The sequence below is a fragment of the Ascidia mentula genome, chromosome 1, assembly GCF_947561715.1.
Source record: "Ascidia mentula chromosome 1, kaAscMent1.1, whole genome shotgun sequence".
Classification (NCBI taxonomy): domain Eukaryota; kingdom Metazoa; phylum Chordata; class Ascidiacea; order Phlebobranchia; family Ascidiidae; genus Ascidia; species Ascidia mentula.
In genome coordinates this window covers 21,773,971-21,796,337 of record NC_138566.1, presented here as the reverse complement: position 1 = coordinate 21,796,337, position 22,367 = coordinate 21,773,971, and the positions used below count along the sequence as shown (strand labels likewise).

The following is a 22,367-nucleotide window of genomic DNA, read 5'->3' as shown; positions in this document are numbered from 1 at the left end:
GGCTTTTTTGCACATATATTGTACCTCATGTTTTGAAGTTCAATGTACGTTTAATTGCATCGCCGCCAAACTTCTTTACCATAGATTCATGCCGGTAGTTTATACCAATATTTACAGTAGGTACTGAACAGACCCGAAATCACTTATTAAACATTGTGTGTTGCGCACTGTGTAAGCGGTGGTTCATTAGCGCGTGTTATTGCATTGCAAACAAATTCAAGAGGCCGATAGTACTTAAACTCAATGACCATTTTGCAAACCAAAGCTCCTCGATTGGTAGCACGAATGTCCTAGAGTGCAAAAATCGTCACTTCATAATGCCATCATAACCATTTCGTTGCACTCGATCATTGTTTTGGGTATGCTTTATAAAGATGATATATTTTGGCACGCATCAACATTTGAGTTGTGCACTACTTTCTTAGCTATTATTGAGTCAGGCGCCCAAAAATATAACGCCTTTCCGTAGTTGCGATCGGCGGGTCTAAGTCCAAAAGTTTGTTCGGTTAATCATTAACGAAAATAAGTCAGCAGTCCTAGTCATTGTCAGCACCGCAATTTGCAGGGTTCGCGATTAGAAATAGGAATTTGCCAACAAACGAAAAAGATTGCAGGTAATTCGCTTATTCGTCTATGTACGCACAGTATGGCATTTACACATTTGTGTGCTTAGTATTTTAACTTTTGAGTGATATTATGCTTATAACTGTAGGCAGAATCAAGTCTTCCTACAGTACGCCTTTCTTTCCTGTTTTCCTGTTTCTTTTCAGGTATTTGCTAGAAATAATTCACAAAGCTATTAATTGCATGCTGCTGATTTGTTGACTAATTTGTGCACAATACTACAACGTAGTTATAAGCTTGATAAAATACATACCAAAACCTAAAATTTCTGATAATGATAACTTGTCTGGTTATCATCAAATTGTCAATCATAGAAGTTACACAAAGTAAAATCTATATTTTCTTATGAAACCATTCTTAACTATTACCCTAAATACACTTGGTAACGTCAAGAGAAATAAATTCTATTGTCAGAACAGCAATTGTATTATGGCAGCAATATTAATATTACTATTGTAACGGGTTGTTTAAGCCCTATGACATTCACCTTTTTCAATGATTTTAAAAAACATAGAAGTGATTACAGACCATGAACAGAGACAGTATGGCGGTTGACCCACCCGATGGGGGTTGGGGATGGGTCGTGGTGGCAGGAGTTTTCGTCTCATCAGCGCTCACTTTCGGGGCAATGATCGTCTACCCTGTATTCTTTTCTCCCATTATGCAAGAATTTAACATCGGCTTCGGAGGGGTCACGTGGTTGACGGGGGCTTTCGAAATCGGCAAAACCCTTGGGTGTAAGTTGGTTAATATGTAAGGTATATGATCAGATTACGTCAGTGCGGCTCACATACGGGAAAAAAATTGCTGATTCAAGCGACATTCTATGTGCTAGTATTTTACGTATTGGATAAAACTACTGGCATATATGTACGGCATTTACTCTCCGTCTGTATTAATTACAAAATGTTTACACAGACTTGTGCACCCCGGGTCTTGTCCGATGCCTTGGGTATCGCGGCACTGGAATGTTGGTATCTGTTGCTAGTGGCGTCGGTATATCTGTGGCATCATTCGGTCAGCACCAATGGTTTATCTTCGTGTTAGCAGGAACCATCCCTGGTTGGTATTAAAGCAATAGATCAATTTTACAAGAGTCGTATTGTGGCAACATGTATTATGATTGTTATTGTCATTGTGTTATCGATGAAACTTTATCTGCGGTAATAGTAGTCTTTATATACAGCAGTTTGTAAGAATTAAGCTCTCTGTTGCCAAATATTTTGTAAATTCATGTATTGTTGATGTTAGGTTTTACGATGGGAATCTTCGCAACCCTTGCCAACGTTGTCATTGTCCGATATTTCGTGAAACGACGACTCCTGGCTGTTGGACTTGGTCTGAGCGGTTCGTCTATAGGAACACTCGTCCTCTCTCCCCTGAATCAGTATTGCATTGATTCGTACGGTTGGCGCGGAGGAATGCTGCTATTTGGTGGAATTACGTTCAATATCGCAGTGGCTTCTGCATTATTTAGACCGATTCGACTAAAAACAGACGAAAGTCAGGAGGATAAAAAATCTAAAAGCTTCTGCTCTGTATTTGTTGATTCGGGAAAGCAGGTGGTAAAAATTCCGAAAGTCTGGCTTCTTTGCGCCATATTTTTATGTGTTCACGGGGCTTCAAGGATCTACCTACGGTTTGTGGTTCCATATGCTCAAGAGGTGTTGAACGTGGACCCAATAGAAGCGTCTCTTGTCTTATCAGCCTACAGTATTGCTAGTATGTTTTCACGTATCAGCTTTGGGGCCATCGGCGACTGGAAAGTCACCAATCCTGTGTGGGTTTTAATTGTTACTCAACTAATAACCGGCGTTATTTCGGCTTGTTTGTGGTTTGTCAACGATTATATCGGCGTGATGTTAAACACAGTGGCACGCGGCATGATGATCAGTGCAGTTCACATTATGCACGTGAAGGTCATTGTTAATGTCGTTGGAATTAACAATATGACTTGGGGATATACAGTTATAGGATTCATTTCCGGAATGTTCGGAACTGCGTTGGTTCCACTTATTGGTAAGTTAACTAACGTCTGTTGTCTGTGATTTGTTCAAACAATCAAATTATTTCAATGTATCGTAAGTCAAATTTTGATTTTCATAGTCTTGTTCGCAAATCACTGTCATGTTTTGATATGTAAAAGTTATAGTGATATCAATGTTTCCACATACAGTTGGTAAAATTATTCAATGTCGTTCTCATTTCTGACTTTGTGAATTCAATTTGGAAATTGTGTCGTGTGTTTCAGGAACTTTAGTCGACGTCACCGGGGAAATGAGATGGGCGTTTATTGCTGCAGCCATTCTCCCCATAGTAGCCGCACTTTTGCACATTCCGCTTCTCAATCCTAAGAAGAAGACTGAGGAAATTCCTCCTCCAGAAATCGAACTTTCAACCACATAATAACCGTGCTTTATTTACCATGGATAGATTGTTATTACTTGGTGTAGCGATACATGTGATATAGTCGTGTTGATGCATTGTGGATATTTTTTTCTTTACGTTTTGATTCAGATGTCGCGTTTCAATACTAGTTCAAGGCTCTATCTCTGTTCACGCTTTTTTGCACAAATTTCTCGTTCACTCATGTCGTGCTTCATCATATGAAACAATTTATTTTAATAAAAAGTAAACATTACACGCTGGTTAGGCCCAGAGCAAAGAGGAACACGCTTTACATGGTCGTCGTTAAATTGGACTGAAAATGGCACAATTGAATAAAAATATAAACCAGCAAAATGTCCCAAACATCCTAACCCAGGGTTTCTCAAACTTTTTTGGCCGCAGACCCCATTTCGTGAACATGATTTTCTCGGACCCCTAATCTCACGACAAATCATTTTTTCCCACGTAATCAGTAGAAAATATTACAAAACAATATCAACAGTAACGAATCATGTTTATTTACGGAGCTTTATTGCGCCAGACAAACCCTTCAGTCCAAGTCTGCGCATAGTCTGGACTCGACACTCAATTTAACTTGTTGTAATCTCACAATCATCAGGAACTTCACTCCACAAAACAGCAAATACGACCTTAACCTTATAAGAGTGTGTCACTGGCAATAAGTGTGAATTTCTATGTCATAGACGCGTAGTAAAATAAACAGTTGTGAACAACGTTAAAATTGTAAGATACAAAGATAGTGTAAGAACCATGCAAAAGTGGAGTAATTGTCCACCATATGTATTGTACAGCTTATGAAACCACCCAAGTTATAAATTTCTGCAGTGAATTCTGCTTACGCACTGTATGAAACGTAAAAACAACTGAAACGTTGCCGAGATGATATTATAAGTTTATAGGTGTTACAGAATGTAAAGTGAGATAATCTACAATACTTTTGACATGAAAAATTTACTGCTCTATTTGAGTAAGTTATGAAAATTTAAATTTTGGGGCTTATTGAAAAGAACAACTACTTTTGCCTTTGTAATTTCAGCTAAGGTTTTACGACCGGTGACTGCTAGCGACATTGCTGGTAAATACGATCGGTTAATTTGTTAGCTTTATCTGCCGCATAGTTTCCCGTCATGTGCTGGATATCATACTTTACTTTACAACATCTACTGTTACAGATTTTACTTTGAATACCTCCTGACCACATATTCCAATAATCAGCCGAAAGCAGCCTTGTTTAAACGACGTCCTCAGAGCAAAGTTGCACAATTTTTGGTGCACTTCACAATGCCATCTGCCAAATGCCATCATTCTTTGCGCCATATTTTTATGTGTTAACGGTGGTCCCAGGGTCTTCATACGGTTTGTGGTTCCATATGCCCAAGAGGTGTTGAACGTTGACCCAATAAAAGCGTCTCTTGTCTTATCAGCCTACAGTATTGCTAGTATTACCATTTGGGTTGTATTTGTTGTAAGTGTCGCTCGAAACAAAGTGATTTGATTTTGTAAAAACGACGGAAATCCTACATCAGCATTACGCAGTGCGTTTGCAGAAACAAAGGAAGTGTCGCAAGGGCGCTGTCATTAGGTTTTAACAACTGTTTGGCGGATTAAATACTTTTTTACTTTTAGTTGATTTTAAACGCATGAAATAAGGCATTTAATGTGAAACTTGGGTATGGCTCGTTCAATACTGCGCAACAACTATGCGGTGAAGATATTGCTGTTGTGACGTATCACCTTTATTTTGTTCACCTGGCAAAGGGTCCCTCGTTAATGATTACACAGCAAATGCTCAGCTACAGGCATTGACTAATCTGCAGTATGAAATGTGTTAAGCTTTTTAATCTGTATTTGACAAAAATAGGTCACCACTCGTTCGTTTTAGTGACACATGGCACTTCGGCACCAGATTGACAAATGTAGCTTATCTGTTATTATGTTAACAAGGCAACCCGCAGTACACTCACAAGGAATTTGCTTCGTAAGATAAATGCATTTGGAACTTTGGACAGCAGTAGATTTGCAAGTGAAGGTAATTCCTAGCTTTTGTTAAGGTATAGTCGGCTACATAATTAATAGCACCCTTTGATTACATGTAGCAATACTTGTGGTAGAGCTGTTGGTACTGCTCATCTGTTTCCGGAATACATGTTACAAATCGATAACAAGTAAAGCGGTCTGTTGCGTTTTGACGACTGCTTCGCTATAGGCTATTTGCTCCAAAGGTGTAGACCAGTGGTTTTCAATCTTTTGAGAGTAAGAGGCAAATGCGAAACCACAAGTCAACAGGGAGTAAAAGGAAACGACCTGAGTTTTCTACCAGCAAAAGCGTTGGTGATATTTACAGTATTTTGATGATAGCCACAAAAACAGTAGTTAAGAACCGCGGTTGTGATTCACTGCTGTATACAAATAAAACAGCTAAATCATACAAAAGCTTGGCTGATCAAACGACCTTATTTCACAGAGCTTTTGGCGCAGAGTTTTATTACTTGTCGTGCCACCGATTTAAGATAAATCCACACTCCAACTGCAGATACAGTCGCCAAGCAGAAGGAAATTCGACCTGATGAAATTGATCAAGCAAGTCTAATCCAGGTAGCTGCTTTGACTGAAAATAAGAGGCAACAGTATGGCGGTTGACCCACCCGATGGGGGTTGGGGATGGGTCGTGGTGGCAGGAGTTTTCGTCTCATCAGCGCTTACTTTCGGGGCGATGGTCACTTACCCTCTGTTCTATTTTCCCATTATGCAAGAATTTAACATCGGTTTCGGAGGGGTCACGTGGTTGACGGGAGCTTTCGAAATCGGCAAAACCCTTGGGTGTAAGTTGGTTATTATGTAAACTGCATGGTTATATTACGTCAGTGCGGCTCATATGATATAAAGTGGTATAATACAGTAACAGCGGTGTTGCACGCTACGACTTTAACAAATTCGCTAGTATTCATCAAAGCTATATAATGTCATGTGTGCATACAGTGACTATTAGTTTTACCCAATTCAAATTACGGTGTTAAGTGTTTTGATTGTGGATTTTTTTGAAATTGTGCAAGGGTCCAAAGGTAAGTAGACTACGATACCTGAACGCATCGGAATTCTTTGCCTCATTGTATAAAGTACAATATGTTTACAGACTTAGCCACCCCGGGTCTTGTCGGATGGCTTGGATATCGCGGCACTGGAATGTTGGTATCTGTTGCTAGTGGCGTCGCTATATCTGTGGCATCCTTTGGACGACACCAATGGTCTATCTTTGTGTTAGCAGGCACCGTGCCGGGTTAGTATTAAACACAAAAGTGTAAAACTGAATATTGGTAGGCTCATTATAATTATTTTTATTATTGTGTTACCAAATGAACGTTAACATGTGGGAATATAATTTTTATAATACCGTCTGCAAGTTTCAAGCCATGTTGACTTATACATACATTGTGCGCAGGCCACATCAATCCATGTAATCACTATTATTGATGATAGGTTTCACTATGGGAGTCTTCGCAACCCTTACCAACGTTGTCACTGTCCGATATTTCGCGAAGCGTCGGCTCCTGGCTGTTGGACTGGGGCAGACTGGTTCAGCAATAGGAACACTCGTCCTCGCTCCCCTGATACAGTATTGCATTGATTCGTACGGCTGGCGCGGAGGAATGCTGCTATTTGGTGGAATTGCGTTTAATATCGCTGTGGCTTCTGCATTATTTAGACCGATTCGACTAAAAACGGACAAAAGCCAGGAGAATTTAAAATCTAAAAACTCTTGCTCTGTATTTATTGATTCGGGAATGCAGATGTTAAAGCTACCTAAAATCTGGCTGCTTTGCGCCGTATTTTTATGCGTTTACGGCGGGTTGCGCATCTACCTTCGGTTTGTGGTTCCATTTGCCCAAGAGGTGTTGAACGTGGACGCAATGACAGCATCTATTGTCTTATCAACGTACAGCATCGTCGGCATCTTTGCCCGTGTCGCCTTTGGAGCCATCGGCGACTGCAAAGGCATCAATTCCGTTTGGGTTTTGATTATTACCCAACTTCTAACCGGCGTGGTCTTGGCCTCGGTGTGGTTCGTCAACAGTTACGTCGGCTTGCTGTTCAACACCGTGGCTTACAGTATTGCGTCAGGATCAGTTCACACCATGTACGTAACAGTGATTGTCAACGTTGTTGGAGAGAACAATGTGACTTGGGGATATACAGCTGTAGGATTCATTTCAGGGTTGTTTGGGTCGGCGATTGTTCCACTTATCGGTAAGTTTACTACGTGGCTACGGAAAAGGAAGACGTTGTTTGTTTAAATGGGCATTTATAGACTACACAAAAAAATATTAATGTTCATAGTAGTTTTCTTGCAAATGCAAATAAAACTTTGTAGCGTTGTTGTCAGAAAGCCAAAAAGTAAACGTCCAACACCCCTTGTTTCATTACCGTATCGTTTAAATCATTGTATTTTAGGTACATTTGTGGACATCACAGGTGAAATGAGATTTGCATTTATTGCTGCGGCCATTTTTGCCGCAATTTCCGCTCTTCTGCACATTCCACTTATTAACTCAAAGATTTCTTCGAACGAAACGAACAATCGTCCCGAAACGGCAGTGGAGGCAATATGAAGACAACATGTTCTGTTTCCAAATTAATTTTCGCGATTTCATTAAATTTTATTTTTTTATTTTTTTATTTTATTTTAATTTTATAGTAGCCTTCTCGTTGGTATCGACATTTAGCGCTTTTCATTAGCAAACTGTTCATGGGTTTTGCGAGTAAACGTTTATGGCTTCAAACATAGCGGACTTGAAGGCGTGATTATTTTCCAAAAACTCGACCACAAAGTGTCATTTAAAAAGGGGCGTGGCACCGCTTTTGGGGGCGTGATGTGGCTGAGATTTTGACGCTGACAGTCCTGCAACAATGAAAACATTGATTAATACCAGACTATTACACAGAAGTAAATCATCAAACCGGCAAAAAACTTGCTAAACCTCAGTGATAACAGGGAAGTTGAACAGAAAGAATGATTAATGGTCAGTGAATGCAAACGCATTGCTCATTGCAGTATATTCACACGTGCGATTTTGTTTGAGTTATGGCCCGTAACAACGAGCTAATGCAGTTAAAGAGCGGGCAATTGTAGTTAAAGAGGTTTACGCTTCAGAATATTAATCACTATTGATTAAAAAATTACACTTTTTCGATCATAACTTCCGGTGGTACTGAGAGAAAACTAATGGCAGTTAATGTGTAACTTTTGTTGTTGGTGTATGATTAATATTCGGTCGGTGGAAAATGATCAATTTGGAAATCCTAACCAAGTTAGATATCACTAAAAAATATGACAATGCGTATATTGATATCGCACATAACTTTATTCATGAATATATAGTTTTAATTTTTTGTCTGAATTTTTATTTCAGAACTGTTTATTTGACTAAATACAAAGTTGAGCTTGCAGTGCTAATGAATAGAGGAGAAGTAAACTCAGTTAACCCATTCAGCAAACCAATTTTGTTGATTATAACTGGTGCAAACCGAGGGTATGGTTATGCCCTTGCAGAAACTGCACTACATAAGCTTAAAGGTGGCTCTGCTATCATAATCAGTGGCAGAAATCAAAGGCAGCTTGATGAAGTGCGCACACAACTGCTGACAAAAAGCTTGTCAAAAATTGATATTTTATCATTTGAAGCTGATCTCAGTGTGGAAAAGGTAATTTTCTGTGTTTTTTATACTATATATATATATATATATATATATATATATGTTATAATGTGTGACTTTCTAAGGTTATATACTTGTCACTAAACAAACAGTTTTCTTGGTAACTTCCCACAACTATTTTCATGCTTTCCAAGGAGTTTTCCAGCTTCATGGAAAATGCTTTAAAAGACTTGGACATTACCAAGTTTGCAAAGTTTATGCTACTTAACAATGCAGGATCATTGGGAGATGTAACACAAAAAATCCATCAGTACAATGATCCTGCAGCAATTGTCAAATATATGAACCTAAATATCTCGTCAGTAATGTTTCTTTCTTCAAAATTTGTGGATAAATTTGCCAGGTATGACACAACTTATGCATGTTTATTACTTTTTGCAGTCTTCACTATATATTTTCCTGTGTGGTCCCAATGACATTTTTATTAAACCAGTAGCAACTTGTTTATTATTTTTTAGTGAGGATGGAAAATGTTTTTTGATTAACATTTCTTCATTGTGTGCAATTCAGCCATTTGCTTCAATGGCACAGTATTGTGTTGGTAAGGCTGCAAGAGATATGATGTTCAAGGTAGCTGTGTTGATTTACTATAATGTGTGTAAAACTTTCTGTATTAAAACAAATTAATAAACCAACAGGTGCTAGCATTGGAAAGAAAAGATGTACGGGTCATAAATTGGGCTCCAGGGCCAATGCCTACAACAATGCTACAGTCATTAATGCATTGTGGTGATGAGGGAAATGCTGCCATGTTCAAGAAGATGATAACAGAGAAGACATTTGTGGAATGCATGGACTCCGCAACAAAACTCTTTAGTGTGTTGGAAAAAAATCAATTTGTTTCTGGTGACCACATCGATTACTTTGATGTTTGATTTTTAAGGTTTTGTATGTTAACGACCGGTTAAAAGCACATCTAAATATTGTATACATACAAACAGCTGCTGAATTTATGTCACAAAAACATGCTAAGTGTCCATTTTTTTTGTTGTCATTATGATGTTCTGCTTTTGCAATCAAACCGCTTAAAAGTGCAATCATATTACAAAAACATATTTTTCTCAATTGTGGCACTGGTACTATTTTGCTGTATTGTATCTCAGAGCTGTTGGAGTTGTGAGTTGGTGTTTTCGGTGTGTCATAATCACAGGCAGGTGCGGGGGGGACTTCCCCTCCATATTTTGGTTGTTGTGGACATTACATAATTTGTCTATATTTTTAATGTTTCGTGTTTTAAATTCTTTGAATGTTAAAAGTCGCTTCTGTCGGATCAATAAATTATTTTAAAAAAAACGTGTCCATAGCTTATCGTTTGCCTACCTGGATGGGTTTAAGTATGCGCTTTACTGTGCATGTCGCAATTTTTGTCGAAGTATGCAAAAGGATGTTTTCCGTATTTATTTCCACGTCTTGTACTTTTGTGCCGCAATGCCTGGCCCACGTACGTGTGTTGCAAATAATTCGTTAATTTCTGTTTGTTGTACTCGCAAAACGCGACCCCTGTTCAACTCCAATTGAAGTTGAAAGAATAAAACAGATTCTCTCGTCGGTAAACATATAAAAAAAAACACAAATGTCTTCGAAGCGTGCCATGCTGGACTAACGTGCTTGGCTTTCGTGTCTTGGATGTGCTCGTTTTTTGCCGATAATAAACTTGCATATAATTAACAGGCCAGGCAACTAAAAGACACGCGTGTCGAAATTAATTTTAAAAAATTTTCTTTGAAACAAATGCAAATATCTTGGACAGGAACTGTTACCAACCCTGACAAAAAGCCGTTAAATTGTTTTATTACTTGTATAAGTTTAACCTAGTATATATGCTGGAATTGTGGTTGGCCTGGGACTTGTCAAAACAGGGCGCTACATTTTGGGGATGCAAAGTTTGTAGTCCTGAAAGAATTGCACCTGTCTAATATGTTATATATCCTTACGCAATACTGTTGAAGACAAGTTACCGATTTTCACGAGATGCGAGTTACGAAATGTTGATTGGCAGTTACTCGATATTCTAAACAACAAAGAAGTGTAGTTTCGTTGTTTATTTGGTAGTAAACGTAACGAATGGTGGTAAAATCATAGCATTTCAATGATACATGTACATGGGGTGTTGAGCAAGTGGTGCTGCCGGGTGCAGAAAGACCATAGGAGCTTGTGGCGGGTGGTAGACGGGTATCTGAAACAATTTGAGGTTTAGCATAATAAAAAATGTTTAGAATTACAATATGATAAAGGCATATGCAAAACCCGGACATCGACCGCGAATCCCAATTTCAATGTCTTTGACCCAAATTTAAGCAAGCAGTTGGGATGGGATTTATGCACGAAAATATGAGATTGTAGGAATCAAGACTAAAACGCACGTATGGCGACTTGAGAATATTACTACAGCAACATTCAAACTGTGCGTTTGATGTCTACTACCAATTTTTAATATTATGACGTCATTAAATATACAGACTATTCATTTGGCCAAACCCCGAATCTTTTCTGTTTCAGCACATCGTTATTGCTCGCCAAATATATTTTCTGATGAAATATCTTACGCCTCTTCGGCTAAATGCTGTGAACTATTTCAAGCAGCATTCAAGCTCTATAATGTACAGACGCCCATAGAGTCTCATACAAAATCGCAATTTTCCAAATGGCAATGTGGTTTAAAAAGAAAAGCAAGACTACAGATCAAACGATTACTTATCACCATTCTATTGTAATGAATACCAAACTTTACCACAAACCTGTAAACTTACGTTAGTTTGGTAGCACCCTGGCATGACTGGATCAGGTCCTACTGGGTGGCTAAGAAGACCATGGGTCTGATGGTTGTAATATGTTGTTCCGTGCATGATAACTGGCGGCATTCTGTTGCTATGAGGTAATGCAGAAGGTCTTGCTGCGTCCACAAGATGTTCATTGGCTAAAGAAATACGTTGCTGCTCATTCAACCGTACCAGTTGCTCGAACGCGGTAAATAGGCAATTTCTTTTTACAGTATGAAAAATTTGTGTCACATCACACGTAAGCTAGACGTACACATGTTCGCAATCGACAACAGCGACTGTGCGTCGGCAAAACGTTTTTTAATTCTGGTCTTACCATGCTCGGGCGCATACGTTTCGATATCCGGCGTTCCCTGGCTTTTGCGCGGTTTGAACCTGGCGGGACTGAAAGTGAGAGCTTTGTTGCGGATGGTGAGTGTGAGACGGTCCTGTGGAGTTGTAATCGTAATCTTCACCACCAATTTCACAACAAATGGGTTCGTACGGTTTTAATAAATTTTTACATTTACCACTGGCTTGGTTGGTTGTAAAAAAAACTCTAGCTCACCTTCATTTTCAGTAGCTTGGTGCAGTCCTCCACGTTGCGAAAAGTCACAAAACCATAGCATCTAAAAACAAAAAAGTGGTAACTATGGTCAGTTAATGTAAGCATTGGATTTACAGGTTTCTTAGCCCAGGTATTGCAGCTTAGCTGGATTAGCCACTTCATATATATATCGCTATGTGATTGCCAAGTGGCGCGATCATGTGAGTACAGGTTGCTGCCTTGTGTTAAGCATTATTGAATTTCCAAGCATTGGGCTGCGAAACATGTTGAGAAGACACATACACTTAAAAGTTTTAATTGTTGACGTTATATATCCCAAGGGTGTAAGAACTTAAGTTCAAAATCAAATCTTTTGCTGTTTGGTGGTTTAGGGTATTTGAAAATGATCGCACCATCCTCTTATGTGGTTATTTTTCTCCATTCGTTTGCCACCTAAGTACCAGGCATTCATCAACATGCGTTATTTCCGGGATATGCCCATTACCGTTTACAAGACTTTGATGTTCTGCCGCAGAGCCAAAATGCAACTCCCAAAAGCCCTCAGGGCCATTCCATCAAACCTGCAGAAGCCCCGCCCCTGTCTGGGCTTTATTTATCGTCCAGGAGCCCAACTGGACGTTCTCGCCGCAACTCCCGCGGTTTTCGGTGGTGAGAAACATTTTACCGGCAACTCTAGCGCAGTATTTCCATGACTGCTGATGAACGACCTGGAGTCCCAGAGGCCTGGTCAACACCGCAAGAGCCTCCCGTAACTTTCGGCTTTGCTCTATTCGTAAGGGCGCGCGGTATGCTCGAGTGCACAAATGTAACCTATATCCACCAACAGCGGCAATGCTCAAATGCCATTTATCACAAGGCTTACAAAAAACACATTTTGACGTCGGTATGTCCACTCAGCCGGTTTGTAAATAGCTGGGAAGGTTTTTTTTTACTACAAACGTTTTTGCATGCGTACGAATATAATACACAAATGGGGCAGAGAAGTTTCCGGGCACGTTATTAGGAAATACTGTGATGCATGTCATTTGCAATACGACGTTTACTATCGAAATCATTGTAAATCTTTCTAAAACCAAATTACTTCAATTATCAAGTGATGAAAATAGTAGAAAGTTAACGTGTTAACGTAAGCAATTTTGTAGTAGCGTACTTGAATCCAGCTCTATGCACAATAGCTAAACTCGCAATTACAGAATTTCGAGTCCGACATTTTATGCCAATCCGAGACAAATTAAAGAATCCCTCCCACTCCCCAGCCCGCCAAAGCGTGGTGCAATTAAAGCTCTAACAAACCAACATCGTCACAAACGCCAGGTTCCAAAAGTGCGAAGTCGTAAAATGGGGGGAGGTCGTTTAGCGCGATTAAATCCAAGGCGTCCCGCGGCGCAATCCCGTAAATAACAAGTTTTCTTCTCCAGTAAAATCACGTGCGACCTCAGCAGCTCTCTTGGCAAGTACCCAATAATTTAACTCGCAACTGCGGCCAGCTAGAAACGACCTGTCAATCAAGCAAAGCAAGCAAGATGATTAAATCGGGTATTCGACGCGTTGAATTTGTACTAGTTAGCAGAAAGTAGCTAAGGCCAAAATGGATCGAAAAAATTCAAATCAAACAAAGCGCCAGTCCAACCTGAAAGTATTCTCGGCATTATTCCCGGACCAACTTGGAGAACTTCAAGTTGCAAGTAAAACTTCACTGCGGAGATGACCCCAAAACATGATGAAATATGAGCATCACATTTTAAGGTCATCTCGACGGCAAAATTTTAAAACTCTTTGGCGTCAAGCAAAATAAAGGTGTTTCTTCTCGTATTTTTTACGTAAGGGACGCATTCATCGATGTCAACCCGAGCACAACTTGGTGTCTAAGCGGCCAAAGGAATTCAACAAAAAATCATTGTTTGGCTTTAAATGTTTTCTTTCTACACATTTTAACCTGCCGCTTTCCGGCGACTCCTGAACTGGCTACGCGAGATATTTACTAGGGTTCCATGCGCCCAGTCGGCGTTGTAACGTGGTACAATAATGGTGAACAAGACGGAGTTTTGGGTGACGAGAAGTTCATCACAGATGCAAAGATGGTCATGTTGTGGGCTTGTATTGCCGATAACGCCCGAAACATGATCAACTCAGCACCGATGACAGCATGGCGATATTTTCGTTCACAAAAACTAAATAAAAAGACGATGATTTAAACGACAGGGTTTGAAGCGGCTGTACCAGGGCTTATACAAAACACAACCGCTCTTACACGCAAGTTCAAAACTTCCACCCCGCGACTTAAATTTTCAACATGCCGTGTGTGCGGCATGTAGATACATCTGCTAGACGCCATTGATTGCGATTTTTGCTTGCCTAAAAAGTGCACGACCTCCGCCATTTCGCTTCTGCTTGAAAGCACATGTAAAATGTGCCATGACTAAAATAATGTTGCACGGCAACTTCTGATTTTTAGTTGCTCTCGCTTTACGTAACCACGGCAACAACGTCAAACGAGGCCAACTCAAAACCAAACGCCCATCATCACCTTTGATAGTTCAAGTTTGGGTGCTTAGGTAATGGTTAAAAATTGAAACAACGCATGTACACAACATAAGGTCCGTAAGATAGTGGGTTTATTTTCGCACAGCTTCCTTCCCTTGCTTGTTCATGTTTGGGTGCTTAGGTAATGGTTAAAAATTGAAACAACGTATGTACACAACATAATTAGTCCGTAAGATAGTGGGTTTATTTTCGCACAGCTTCCTTCCCTTGCTTGTTCATGTTTGGGTGCTTAGGTAATGGTTAAAAATTGAAACAACGTATGTACACAACATAATTAGTCCGTAAGATAGTGGGTTTATTTTCGCACAGCTGGACGTTCTATTGACACGAGACAATCTTCTTGTGCCACTAGCACAACACGCGAAAACCCACGGTCACGAGAGGAGATACACGGGACTTGAAATGAACGTAAGTTACCATATTGCACCTCTCAGAATTACTCGGGTTCCATGCACTCCGTCGGCGTTGTAACGTGGCACAATAATGGTGAACAAGATGGAGTTTTGGATGACGCGAAATTCATCACAGATGCAAAGATGGTCATGTTGTGGGCTCATATTACAGATAACGTCCAAAACTTGACCAACTCAGAATCGATGACAACATGATTATACTTCCGTTCAATAGAACTACATGAAAAGACGAAGATTTTAAACGACAGGGTTTGTGGCGGGGTCTGTATCAGGCGATATGTTTGTGGCGGCGGCGGCATACAAAATACAACTGTTCATACCACCAAATCCAAAACGATCACCCCGCGACTTAATAATTCAACATGCTGTTTGTATGACATGGAAGGATCACTGCAAGATGCCACCAGAACGTCATTGATTGCGATTTTTGCCCGCCCAAAAAGTACAAGAATTTTGTTTGGACGCACATGCAAAATGTGCCACGATTAAAACCAAAGCGACATTCCAAGCTGAAAATATACGTGACATTAACCTCGGACCAACTTGGAGATCTTGAAGTTGCAGGCAAAACTTTACTGCGGAGATGACCCAAAAACATGATGAAATATAAGCATCACATTTTAAGGTCATCTCGACGGCAAAATTTTAAAATCTTTAGCGTTAAAAAAATGTCTTTGGAAAAGCGCCACACGGTATGAAGGAATGCTTGTTTATTTAACACAACAGTTTCGTCTCCATTACGTCACTTCAAATTGACATTAGGTTGAGTGCGTACGCAAGGTGCTAACATTCATACGAGTCAAAAATTTTGGAAGTTACTTGGAAACGCAAAAAAACAGTAAGGGGTTCACTTCATACGATATAAAATGGGCCACGACTAAAAAATGTTGCACAGCAACTTCTGATTTTTAGTTGCTCTAGCTTGACGTTACCATGGCAACAACGTCAAACGAGGCCAACTCAAAACCAAACGCCCATCATCACCTTTGATAGTTCAAGTTTGGGTGCTTAGGTAATGGTTAAAAATTGAAACAACGCATGTACACAACATAAGGTCCGTAAGATAATGGGTTTATTTTCGCACAGCTGGACGTTCTATTGACACGAGACTATCTTCTTGTGCCACGAGCACACCACGCGAAAACCCACGGTCACGAGAGGAGATACACGGGACTTGAAATGAACGTAAGTTACCATATTGCATCTCTCAGACTTGCTCGGGTTCCATGCACCCCTTCGGCGTTGTAACGTGGCACAATAATGGTGAACAAGATGGAGTTTTGGATGACGCGAAATTCATCACAGATGCAAAGATGGTCATGTTGTGGGCTCATATTACAGATAACGTCCAAAACTTGACCAACTCAGAATCGATGACAACATGATTATACTTCCGTTCAATAGAACTACATGAAAAGACGAAGATTTTAAACGACAGGGTTTGTGGCGGGGTCTGTATTATAGGCGATATTTTTGTGGCGGCGGCGGCATACAAAATACAACTGTTCATATCACCAAATCCAAAACGATCACCCCGCGACTTAATAATTCAACATGCTGTTTGTATGACATGGAAGGATCACTGCAAGATGCCACCAGAACGTCATTGATTGCAATTTTTGCCCGCCCAAAAAGTACAAGAATTTTGTTTGGACGCACATGTAAAATGTGCCACGATTAAAACCAAAGCGACATTCCAAGCAGAAAGTATAAGTGACATTAACCCCGAACCAACCTGGAGATCTTGAAGTTGCAGGCAAAACTTTACTGCGGAGATGACCCAAAAACATGATGAAATATAAGCATCACATTTTAAGGTCATCTCGACGGCAAAATTTTAAAATCTTTAGCGTTAAAAAAAATGTCTTTGGAAAAGCGCCACACGGTATGAAGGAATGCTTGTTTATTTAACACAACAGCTTCGTCTCCATTACCTCACTTCAAATTGACATTAGGTTGAGTGCGTACGCAAGGTGCTGACATTCATACGAGTTAAAAATTTTGGAAGTTACTTGGAAACGCAAAAAAACAGTAAGGTGTTCACTTCATACGATATAAAATGGGCCACGACTAAAAAATGTTAAACAGCAACTTCTGATTTTTAGTTGCTCTAGCTTGACGTTACCGTGGCAACAACGTCAAACGAGGCCAACTCAAAACCAAACGCACATCATCACCTTTCCTCCCCTTTGTTTGTTTGGTTGCTGAAGTCGCGGTTTCAGATTGAAACAACGCAGGTACAAAGAATATGTGGGTATATTTCCGCGCAGCTGGACGTTTTAATTACAAACACTATTTACTACTGCCGCCCGTAAAACCCAAGGTCACGTAATCGAACGACTGAACCATAGAGGAGAAATACGGGACTTGAAATGAACGTAAGTCATTATATTGCACCAACTCACACTCAGCCGTCCACCACATGTATATAAAAAGATATTATAGATTGTTTAAATTATAAACCGATTGTAAATATCCACTACGTCACTTCAAATTGACATCCTGTTGGAGTGCGTATACGCAAGGTGTTACCATTCATACGAGCAGAAAGTTTTGAAGTTACTTGAAAACGCAAAAACAGTAAGGTGTTCACTTCATACGACATAAAATGTGCACGACTAAAAAATGTTGCATGGAAACTTCTGATTTTTAGTTGCTCTCGCTTAACGTTACCATGGCAACAACGTCAAACGAGGCCAACTCAAAACCAAACGCACATCATCACCTTTCCTTCCCTTGCTTGTTCATGATTGTGTGCTTACGTCGCGATTTCTATTTGATGCAGCGCATATGCAAACATTATATCACGTCGGTAAGAAAGTGGGTTTATTTTCGTGCAGCTTGACGTTCTATTTACACGAGACTTTGACCAGACCGTTCCGCACCGAAAAACGCAAGGTCACGAAATCGAACGACTGAATCAGAGAGGAGAATTACGGGACTTAAAATCAACGTAAGTCACCATACTGCACCAACTCAGGTTCAACCACCCACCACATCTAAATAAATAGATACTATAAATTGTGTAAATTATAAACCGATTGTAAATTTCCATGGCAGTAAATGAAAATGTGAAGGTAAACCCAGGTTGGTGGTCGAGTCGCTGTCGCGTTGCAATCAAACACACACGCGACAAACGGTCAACTCAATACCTGTGTTTTAAAAGGATTTTTTTAGGAGGTTAATCATTAGAAATCAGAAAAATGTTTTCACAAGAAAATTGCCAAGGTAGGATATTTTTGCACAATGATTTTCCCGCCAGCTTTTGAGCTGTAAAAACAGCGCAGCCACAGTTTCTCGTGTTTATAACAAATCTAATCTAAAGCAAAAACTGATGTTTAAGTCCAAAACTTACAAAAAATAAGCCGCGACCGTCAAAAAGCACTTATCCCTCGCCCTCCTCCCCCCCCCCCCAGCCCGCCGAAGCTTTGTGCATCGAAAGCTCAACGCATTAACCTCATCACAAACGCCAGGTTCCAAAGGAAATAAAACATCGTAAAATAAAGGGGAGGTCGCTTAGCGCGATTAAATCCAAGGCGTCCCGCGGCGCAATCCTGTAGTTAACAAGTTTTCGCCTTTAGTAAAATGCACGTGTGACTTCAACCGCTCTTTTGACAAGGACCCAATAATTTATTTCACAACCACGGCCAGCTAGAAGCGACCTGCTGTCAATCAAGCGACATAACGGTGATAAATCGGGTCTTGAACGCGTAGAATTTCTACTAGTGAGGAGAACGTAGCAAAGGCCAAAATGGCGCAATAACACTTGGTAAACAACCAAAGCGACATTCCAAGCTGAAAGTATACGTGACATTAACCCCGAACCAACCTGGAGATCTTGAAGTTGCAAGCAAAACTTTACTGCGGAGATGACCCCCAAACATGATGAAATATAAGCATCACATTTTAAGGTCATCTCGACGGCAAAATTTTAAAACTCTTTGGCGTCAAGGAAAAAAAAGCGAAAAAGGGCGACATTCCAAGCAAAAAATATACGTGACATTAACCCCGGACCAACTTGGAGATCTTGAAGTTGCAGGCAAAACATTAATGCGGAGATGACCCAAAAACCTGACGAAATATAAGCATCACATTTTAAGGTCATCTCGACGGCAAAATTTTAAAATCTTCTAGCGTTAAAAAAAAATGTCTTTGGAAAAGCGCCACACGGTATCAAGGAATGCTTGTTTATTTAACACAACAGCTTCGTCTCCATTACGTCACTTCAAATTGACATTAGGTTGAGTGCGTACGCAAGGTGCTAACATTCATACGAGTCAAAATTTTTGGAAGTTACTTGAAAACGCAAAAAAACAGTAAGGTGTTCGACATAAAATGGGCCACGACTAAAAAATGTTGCACAGCAACTTCTGATTTTTAGTTGCTCTCGTTTCACGTTACCATGGCAACAACGCCAAACGAGGCCAACTCAAAACCAAACGCAAATCATCACCTTTCCTTCCCCTTGTCCCCCCATCCCACAGCCCGCCGAAGCGTGGTGCAATTATTACTCGAACGCGTTAACCTCGTCACAAACGCCAGTTTCCAAAGGAGCAAAAACGTCATAAAATGGGGGGAGGTCGTGGACCGCAATTAAACCAAAAGGCATCCCGCGGCGCAATCCTCTCAATAACAAGTTTTCTCTCCGATAAAATGCACGTGCGACGACTCAATAATTTTACGTGGCAAGCAAAACTTTACTGCGGAGAAGACCCAAAAACCGATGAAAATGTGAGCATCAAGATTTAAGGTCATCTCGACGGCAAACTGTTTTAGTGTAAGAAAAGTGCTTTTTGCAGAAGTCTGTCTGAACGCTATTTCCAGAAATGCCTATTTATTTAACGCACCTCATTACGTCACCTTAATATGGCATCCTGTCATATACGCAAGGTGTCACGTGTAACAATTCAAATAAATGTTTTTTTGTAACAACTGTAGAAGGAGCTTTCTCACATTATATACCCAGGGGACTCTTTCATCAATGACAATCCGAACACTATACAGGGTGACCAACATGCCTCAGCCATTTAAACAGAATTTATAGCGATAATATTTGGCTGGATAGGCACTTAAAAGGCCCACGAAAAATCCCTTACATCAACATGGAAAATTGTTTTACAAAAAAACGCCTGATGTGTTTTATAGCAATGCTGTCTGATTATTTTTTTCTAGTGTTGGACTCAAATTTATATACAGATACCCAGTAAGTTCTTTAGTGTTACGCACATAGTCATTTATTCAACAAGCCTATATTGTTAAAATCGGCACTTTTAACGCGACACGCGAATTCAAAATGGCGGCACGAGTAAATTACCGGAAGGTTCGCAACCTGTGCACGCCGCAGAGTGACGTTTTGGGTGATGTGAAACTCGTCACAGATACAGAGATCGTCAAGTTGTGTGCTCAAATTACTAACAAAGCCCAAAACGTGACAAACTCAGCACCGATAACAGCAAGAGGAATTACACTTCACAAGCATCAGACCGTGAATTTATGTCCGCTTTTGGGCTCTGTACAAACACAACTGCTCATGCCCGCGACCCGAAAATTAAAGTTGTAGTTAGCATGAAAGTACGGCCCACGAAGCATACCAGCTTTGTCACATGTGTTTAACAGATACTTCTAATTTTTGGTTGCTCTCGCTTTGCGTTACTATGGCAACAACGTGAAACGAGGCCAACTCAAAACCAAACGCTCATATTAACCTTTCCACCCCTTTGCTTGTTGAAGTTGGATTGCAGACTGGAAAAACATAATTTTAAAAAGGGCCGAAATGGCGCTGGTGTGGAAATAAGACTCTTGATGTAAAAACTGCTGATTGCAGATAGCTGCTGACAAGCGAGTATTATAACCTCCCAAAAAAACATGCCCTCACTCCCGCTTTAATCATGTTTTTTTGAAGATATCAAGCAGAAGGACAGACATCGCTTGATGATTATAAAAACAACACGTTGTGGGCAACGGATACAAAATCTTAATTGTTATTTATGTTATTTATTCATATTCGGCTTAAACTTTATGGCTACACGAAAAGATGGCGAAATTGAACGACTGAACCCGAGAGGAGAAAAATGTGACTTAAAATAAACAAAGCCAACATATTGCACCAACTCAGACTCAACAGTTTAACCAGTTGTCAATATTCGTTACAGTGATATTTGTCATGGCGGTTTCGCCGGTTTAAGTGGAAGGCTAAACACAGGTTGGTGGTTGAGCCCTTGTGGTGTCTTTAAAAGCACAGACGCTACAAAGGGTCAACTCAGCACCTGCGTTTGTTTTAATAACATTAACCCACTAAACAAAAATGGGAAAGCAACACAAAAGTATATCTAAATAGGCTGAATTAAAACTACAGCTTTCGAGCTGTTGGCTTTAGTTGAGTTAAGAAACGCGACTGCTCGCTAAAAAGATCGACCGCGATACGCACAGCCCATAAACTTAGTAATTAACCCGGAAAATGTCAAATCCACACGAGCCCGCTTTTGACCCTTGAATGTTTACTCGCCACCTGCTGTAGCCCAGCGTTTACTTGGTGACAGCATCCAGCTGTGACATGGGCGCGTTCAATTACCTTCCACACTGGGCGTTTCTTACGATGTTGATATCAGTGATCTCACCAGTGCGCTCAAAAACTCTTTTTAACTCGTCTTCGGTTGTCTGTGTAAAACAACAGAGATACCTTTAAAAATTCGTTTATTCTTGTCGATAGGTAGTGGATGTTATTGGCTTGAGGCAATGGTTCTCAAACTTTTTAGCGTGCGACTTACTTAGAAAGATTGACCGTACTTCCAATGCATACATTGTAAATTTATCAAGACGATTTTTTCTTAATGTTTACGCTTTTTAATCGCAGAACTTAACTTGTTATTTGTCCCGATTGTTTCTTGAAAAACGCAATTGTTACATTCAATGGCATGATAATGCAGTTACTTACTCGGCCATCATCACGTGACACACATATTAAGAACACACATGTAACATAGTACGAAAATACAATGTAGTTGTTAAAAAAAATACCTGCCGGTCGAAGTTGGAGACGAAGATTCTGTTGGCAACGTGGTTGGTGATACCTTGAAGAGGTTCGGCCAGGGCGTCTTCGCACGACTCTGTTACAACAGCTTCATAAGCCACTTTAAGAATTTTTGCGGTCATTTCGCTGCGTAAAACACCTTTGGTCATATACACATAAATATTATTTAATAAGAAATCAACTCAGTATCTGTGTAAACGTTAAGTGTTAGATTTTAGGCAACCAGAACCAACACCTTTTGCTACAAGGCCAATCAAGTCTATTTCACTACTGTGCCACTTCTGTCTTCAAAAGCCAAACTGGTTTGT

General features: G+C 40.1%; 4 protein-coding genes across 4 annotated transcripts; 3 read left to right on the top strand and 1 right to left on the bottom strand.

Moving 5' to 3' along the window:
• The first annotated feature begins 1,168 nt into the window (after positions 1–1,168).
• Positions 1,169–3,030, top strand: LOC145889504 (monocarboxylate transporter 2-like). Its single transcript, XM_082980471.1, has 4 exons — positions 1,169–1,361; positions 1,543–1,686; positions 1,876–2,643; positions 2,876–3,030. The coding sequence occupies exons 1-4, from the start codon at positions 1,169–1,171 to the stop codon at positions 3,028–3,030; spliced, it is 1,260 nt and encodes a 419-aa protein (XP_082836597.1).
• Positions 3,031–5,662: 2,632 nt separating this feature from the next.
• LOC145889495 (monocarboxylate transporter 13-like) lies at positions 5,663–7,640 on the top strand. The gene is made up of 4 exons (XM_082980461.1): positions 5,663–5,855; positions 6,167–6,310; positions 6,511–7,278; positions 7,483–7,640. The coding sequence occupies exons 1-4, from the start codon at positions 5,663–5,665 to the stop codon at positions 7,638–7,640; spliced, it is 1,263 nt and encodes a 420-aa protein (XP_082836587.1).
• An 811-nt stretch (positions 7,641–8,451) lies between these two features.
• On the top strand, positions 8,452–10,177 carry LOC145910155 (sepiapterin reductase-like). The gene is made up of 4 exons (XM_082997183.1): positions 8,452–8,733; positions 8,880–9,088; positions 9,204–9,315; positions 9,384–10,177. Exons 1-4 carry the CDS (start codon positions 8,485–8,487, stop codon positions 9,618–9,620), a joined length of 807 nt encoding a protein of 268 aa, XP_082853309.1. The 5' UTR covers positions 8,452–8,484; the 3' UTR covers positions 9,621–10,177.
• A 654-nt stretch (positions 10,178–10,831) lies between these two features.
• Positions 10,832–22,181, bottom strand: LOC145889486 (protein boule-like). The gene is made up of 6 exons (XM_082980450.1): positions 22,047–22,181; positions 21,601–21,686; positions 12,073–12,133; positions 11,842–11,953; positions 11,496–11,662; positions 10,832–10,921 (listed from the first exon to the last, which is right to left on the bottom strand). Exons 1-6 carry the CDS (start codon positions 22,179–22,181, stop codon positions 10,832–10,834), a joined length of 651 nt encoding a protein of 216 aa, XP_082836576.1.
• Between the last annotated feature and the right edge of the window lie 186 nt (positions 22,182–22,367).

Excerpts from the sequence above, each read along its gene's own strand:
- LOC145889504 (XM_082980471.1), top strand. The coding sequence starts at position 1,169 with ATGGCGGTTGACCCACCCGATGGGGGTTGGGGATGGGTCGTGGTGGCA. Across the intron at positions 1,362-1,542 it reads AATCGGCAAAACCCTTGGGT|ACTTGTGCACCCCGGGTCTT; the intron begins GTAAGTTGGTTA and ends ATGTTTACACAG. Across the intron at positions 2,644-2,875 it reads TGCGTTGGTTCCACTTATTG|GAACTTTAGTCGACGTCACC; the intron begins GTAAGTTAACTA and ends CGTGTGTTTCAG.
- LOC145889495 (XM_082980461.1), top strand. The coding sequence starts at position 5,663 with ATGGCGGTTGACCCACCCGATGGGGGTTGGGGATGGGTCGTGGTGGCA. Across the intron at positions 6,311-6,510 it reads GTTAGCAGGCACCGTGCCGG|GTTTCACTATGGGAGTCTTC; the intron begins GTTAGTATTAAA and ends TATTGATGATAG. Across the intron at positions 7,279-7,482 it reads GGCGATTGTTCCACTTATCG|GTACATTTGTGGACATCACA; the intron begins GTAAGTTTACTA and ends ATTGTATTTTAG.
- LOC145910155 (XM_082997183.1), top strand. The coding sequence starts at position 8,485 with ATGAATAGAGGAGAAGTAAACTCAGTTAACCCATTCAGCAAACCAATT. Across the intron at positions 8,734-8,879 it reads CTGATCTCAGTGTGGAAAAG|GAGTTTTCCAGCTTCATGGA; the intron begins GTAATTTTCTGT and ends ATGCTTTCCAAG. Across the intron at positions 9,089-9,203 it reads TTTGTGGATAAATTTGCCAG|TGAGGATGGAAAATGTTTTT; the intron begins GTATGACACAAC and ends ATTATTTTTTAG.
- LOC145889486 (XM_082980450.1), bottom strand. The coding sequence starts at position 22,181 with ATGACCGCAAAAATTCTTAAAGTGGCTTATGAAGCTGTTGTAACAGAG. Across the intron at positions 21,687-22,046 it reads TCTCCAACTTCGACCGGCAG|ACAACCGAAGACGAGTTAAA; the intron begins GTATTTTTTTTA and ends TGTTTTACACAG. Across the intron at positions 12,134-21,600 it reads AGAAACGCCCAGTGTGGAAG|ATGCTATGGTTTTGTGACTT; the intron begins GTAATTGAACGC and ends TTTTGTTTTTAG.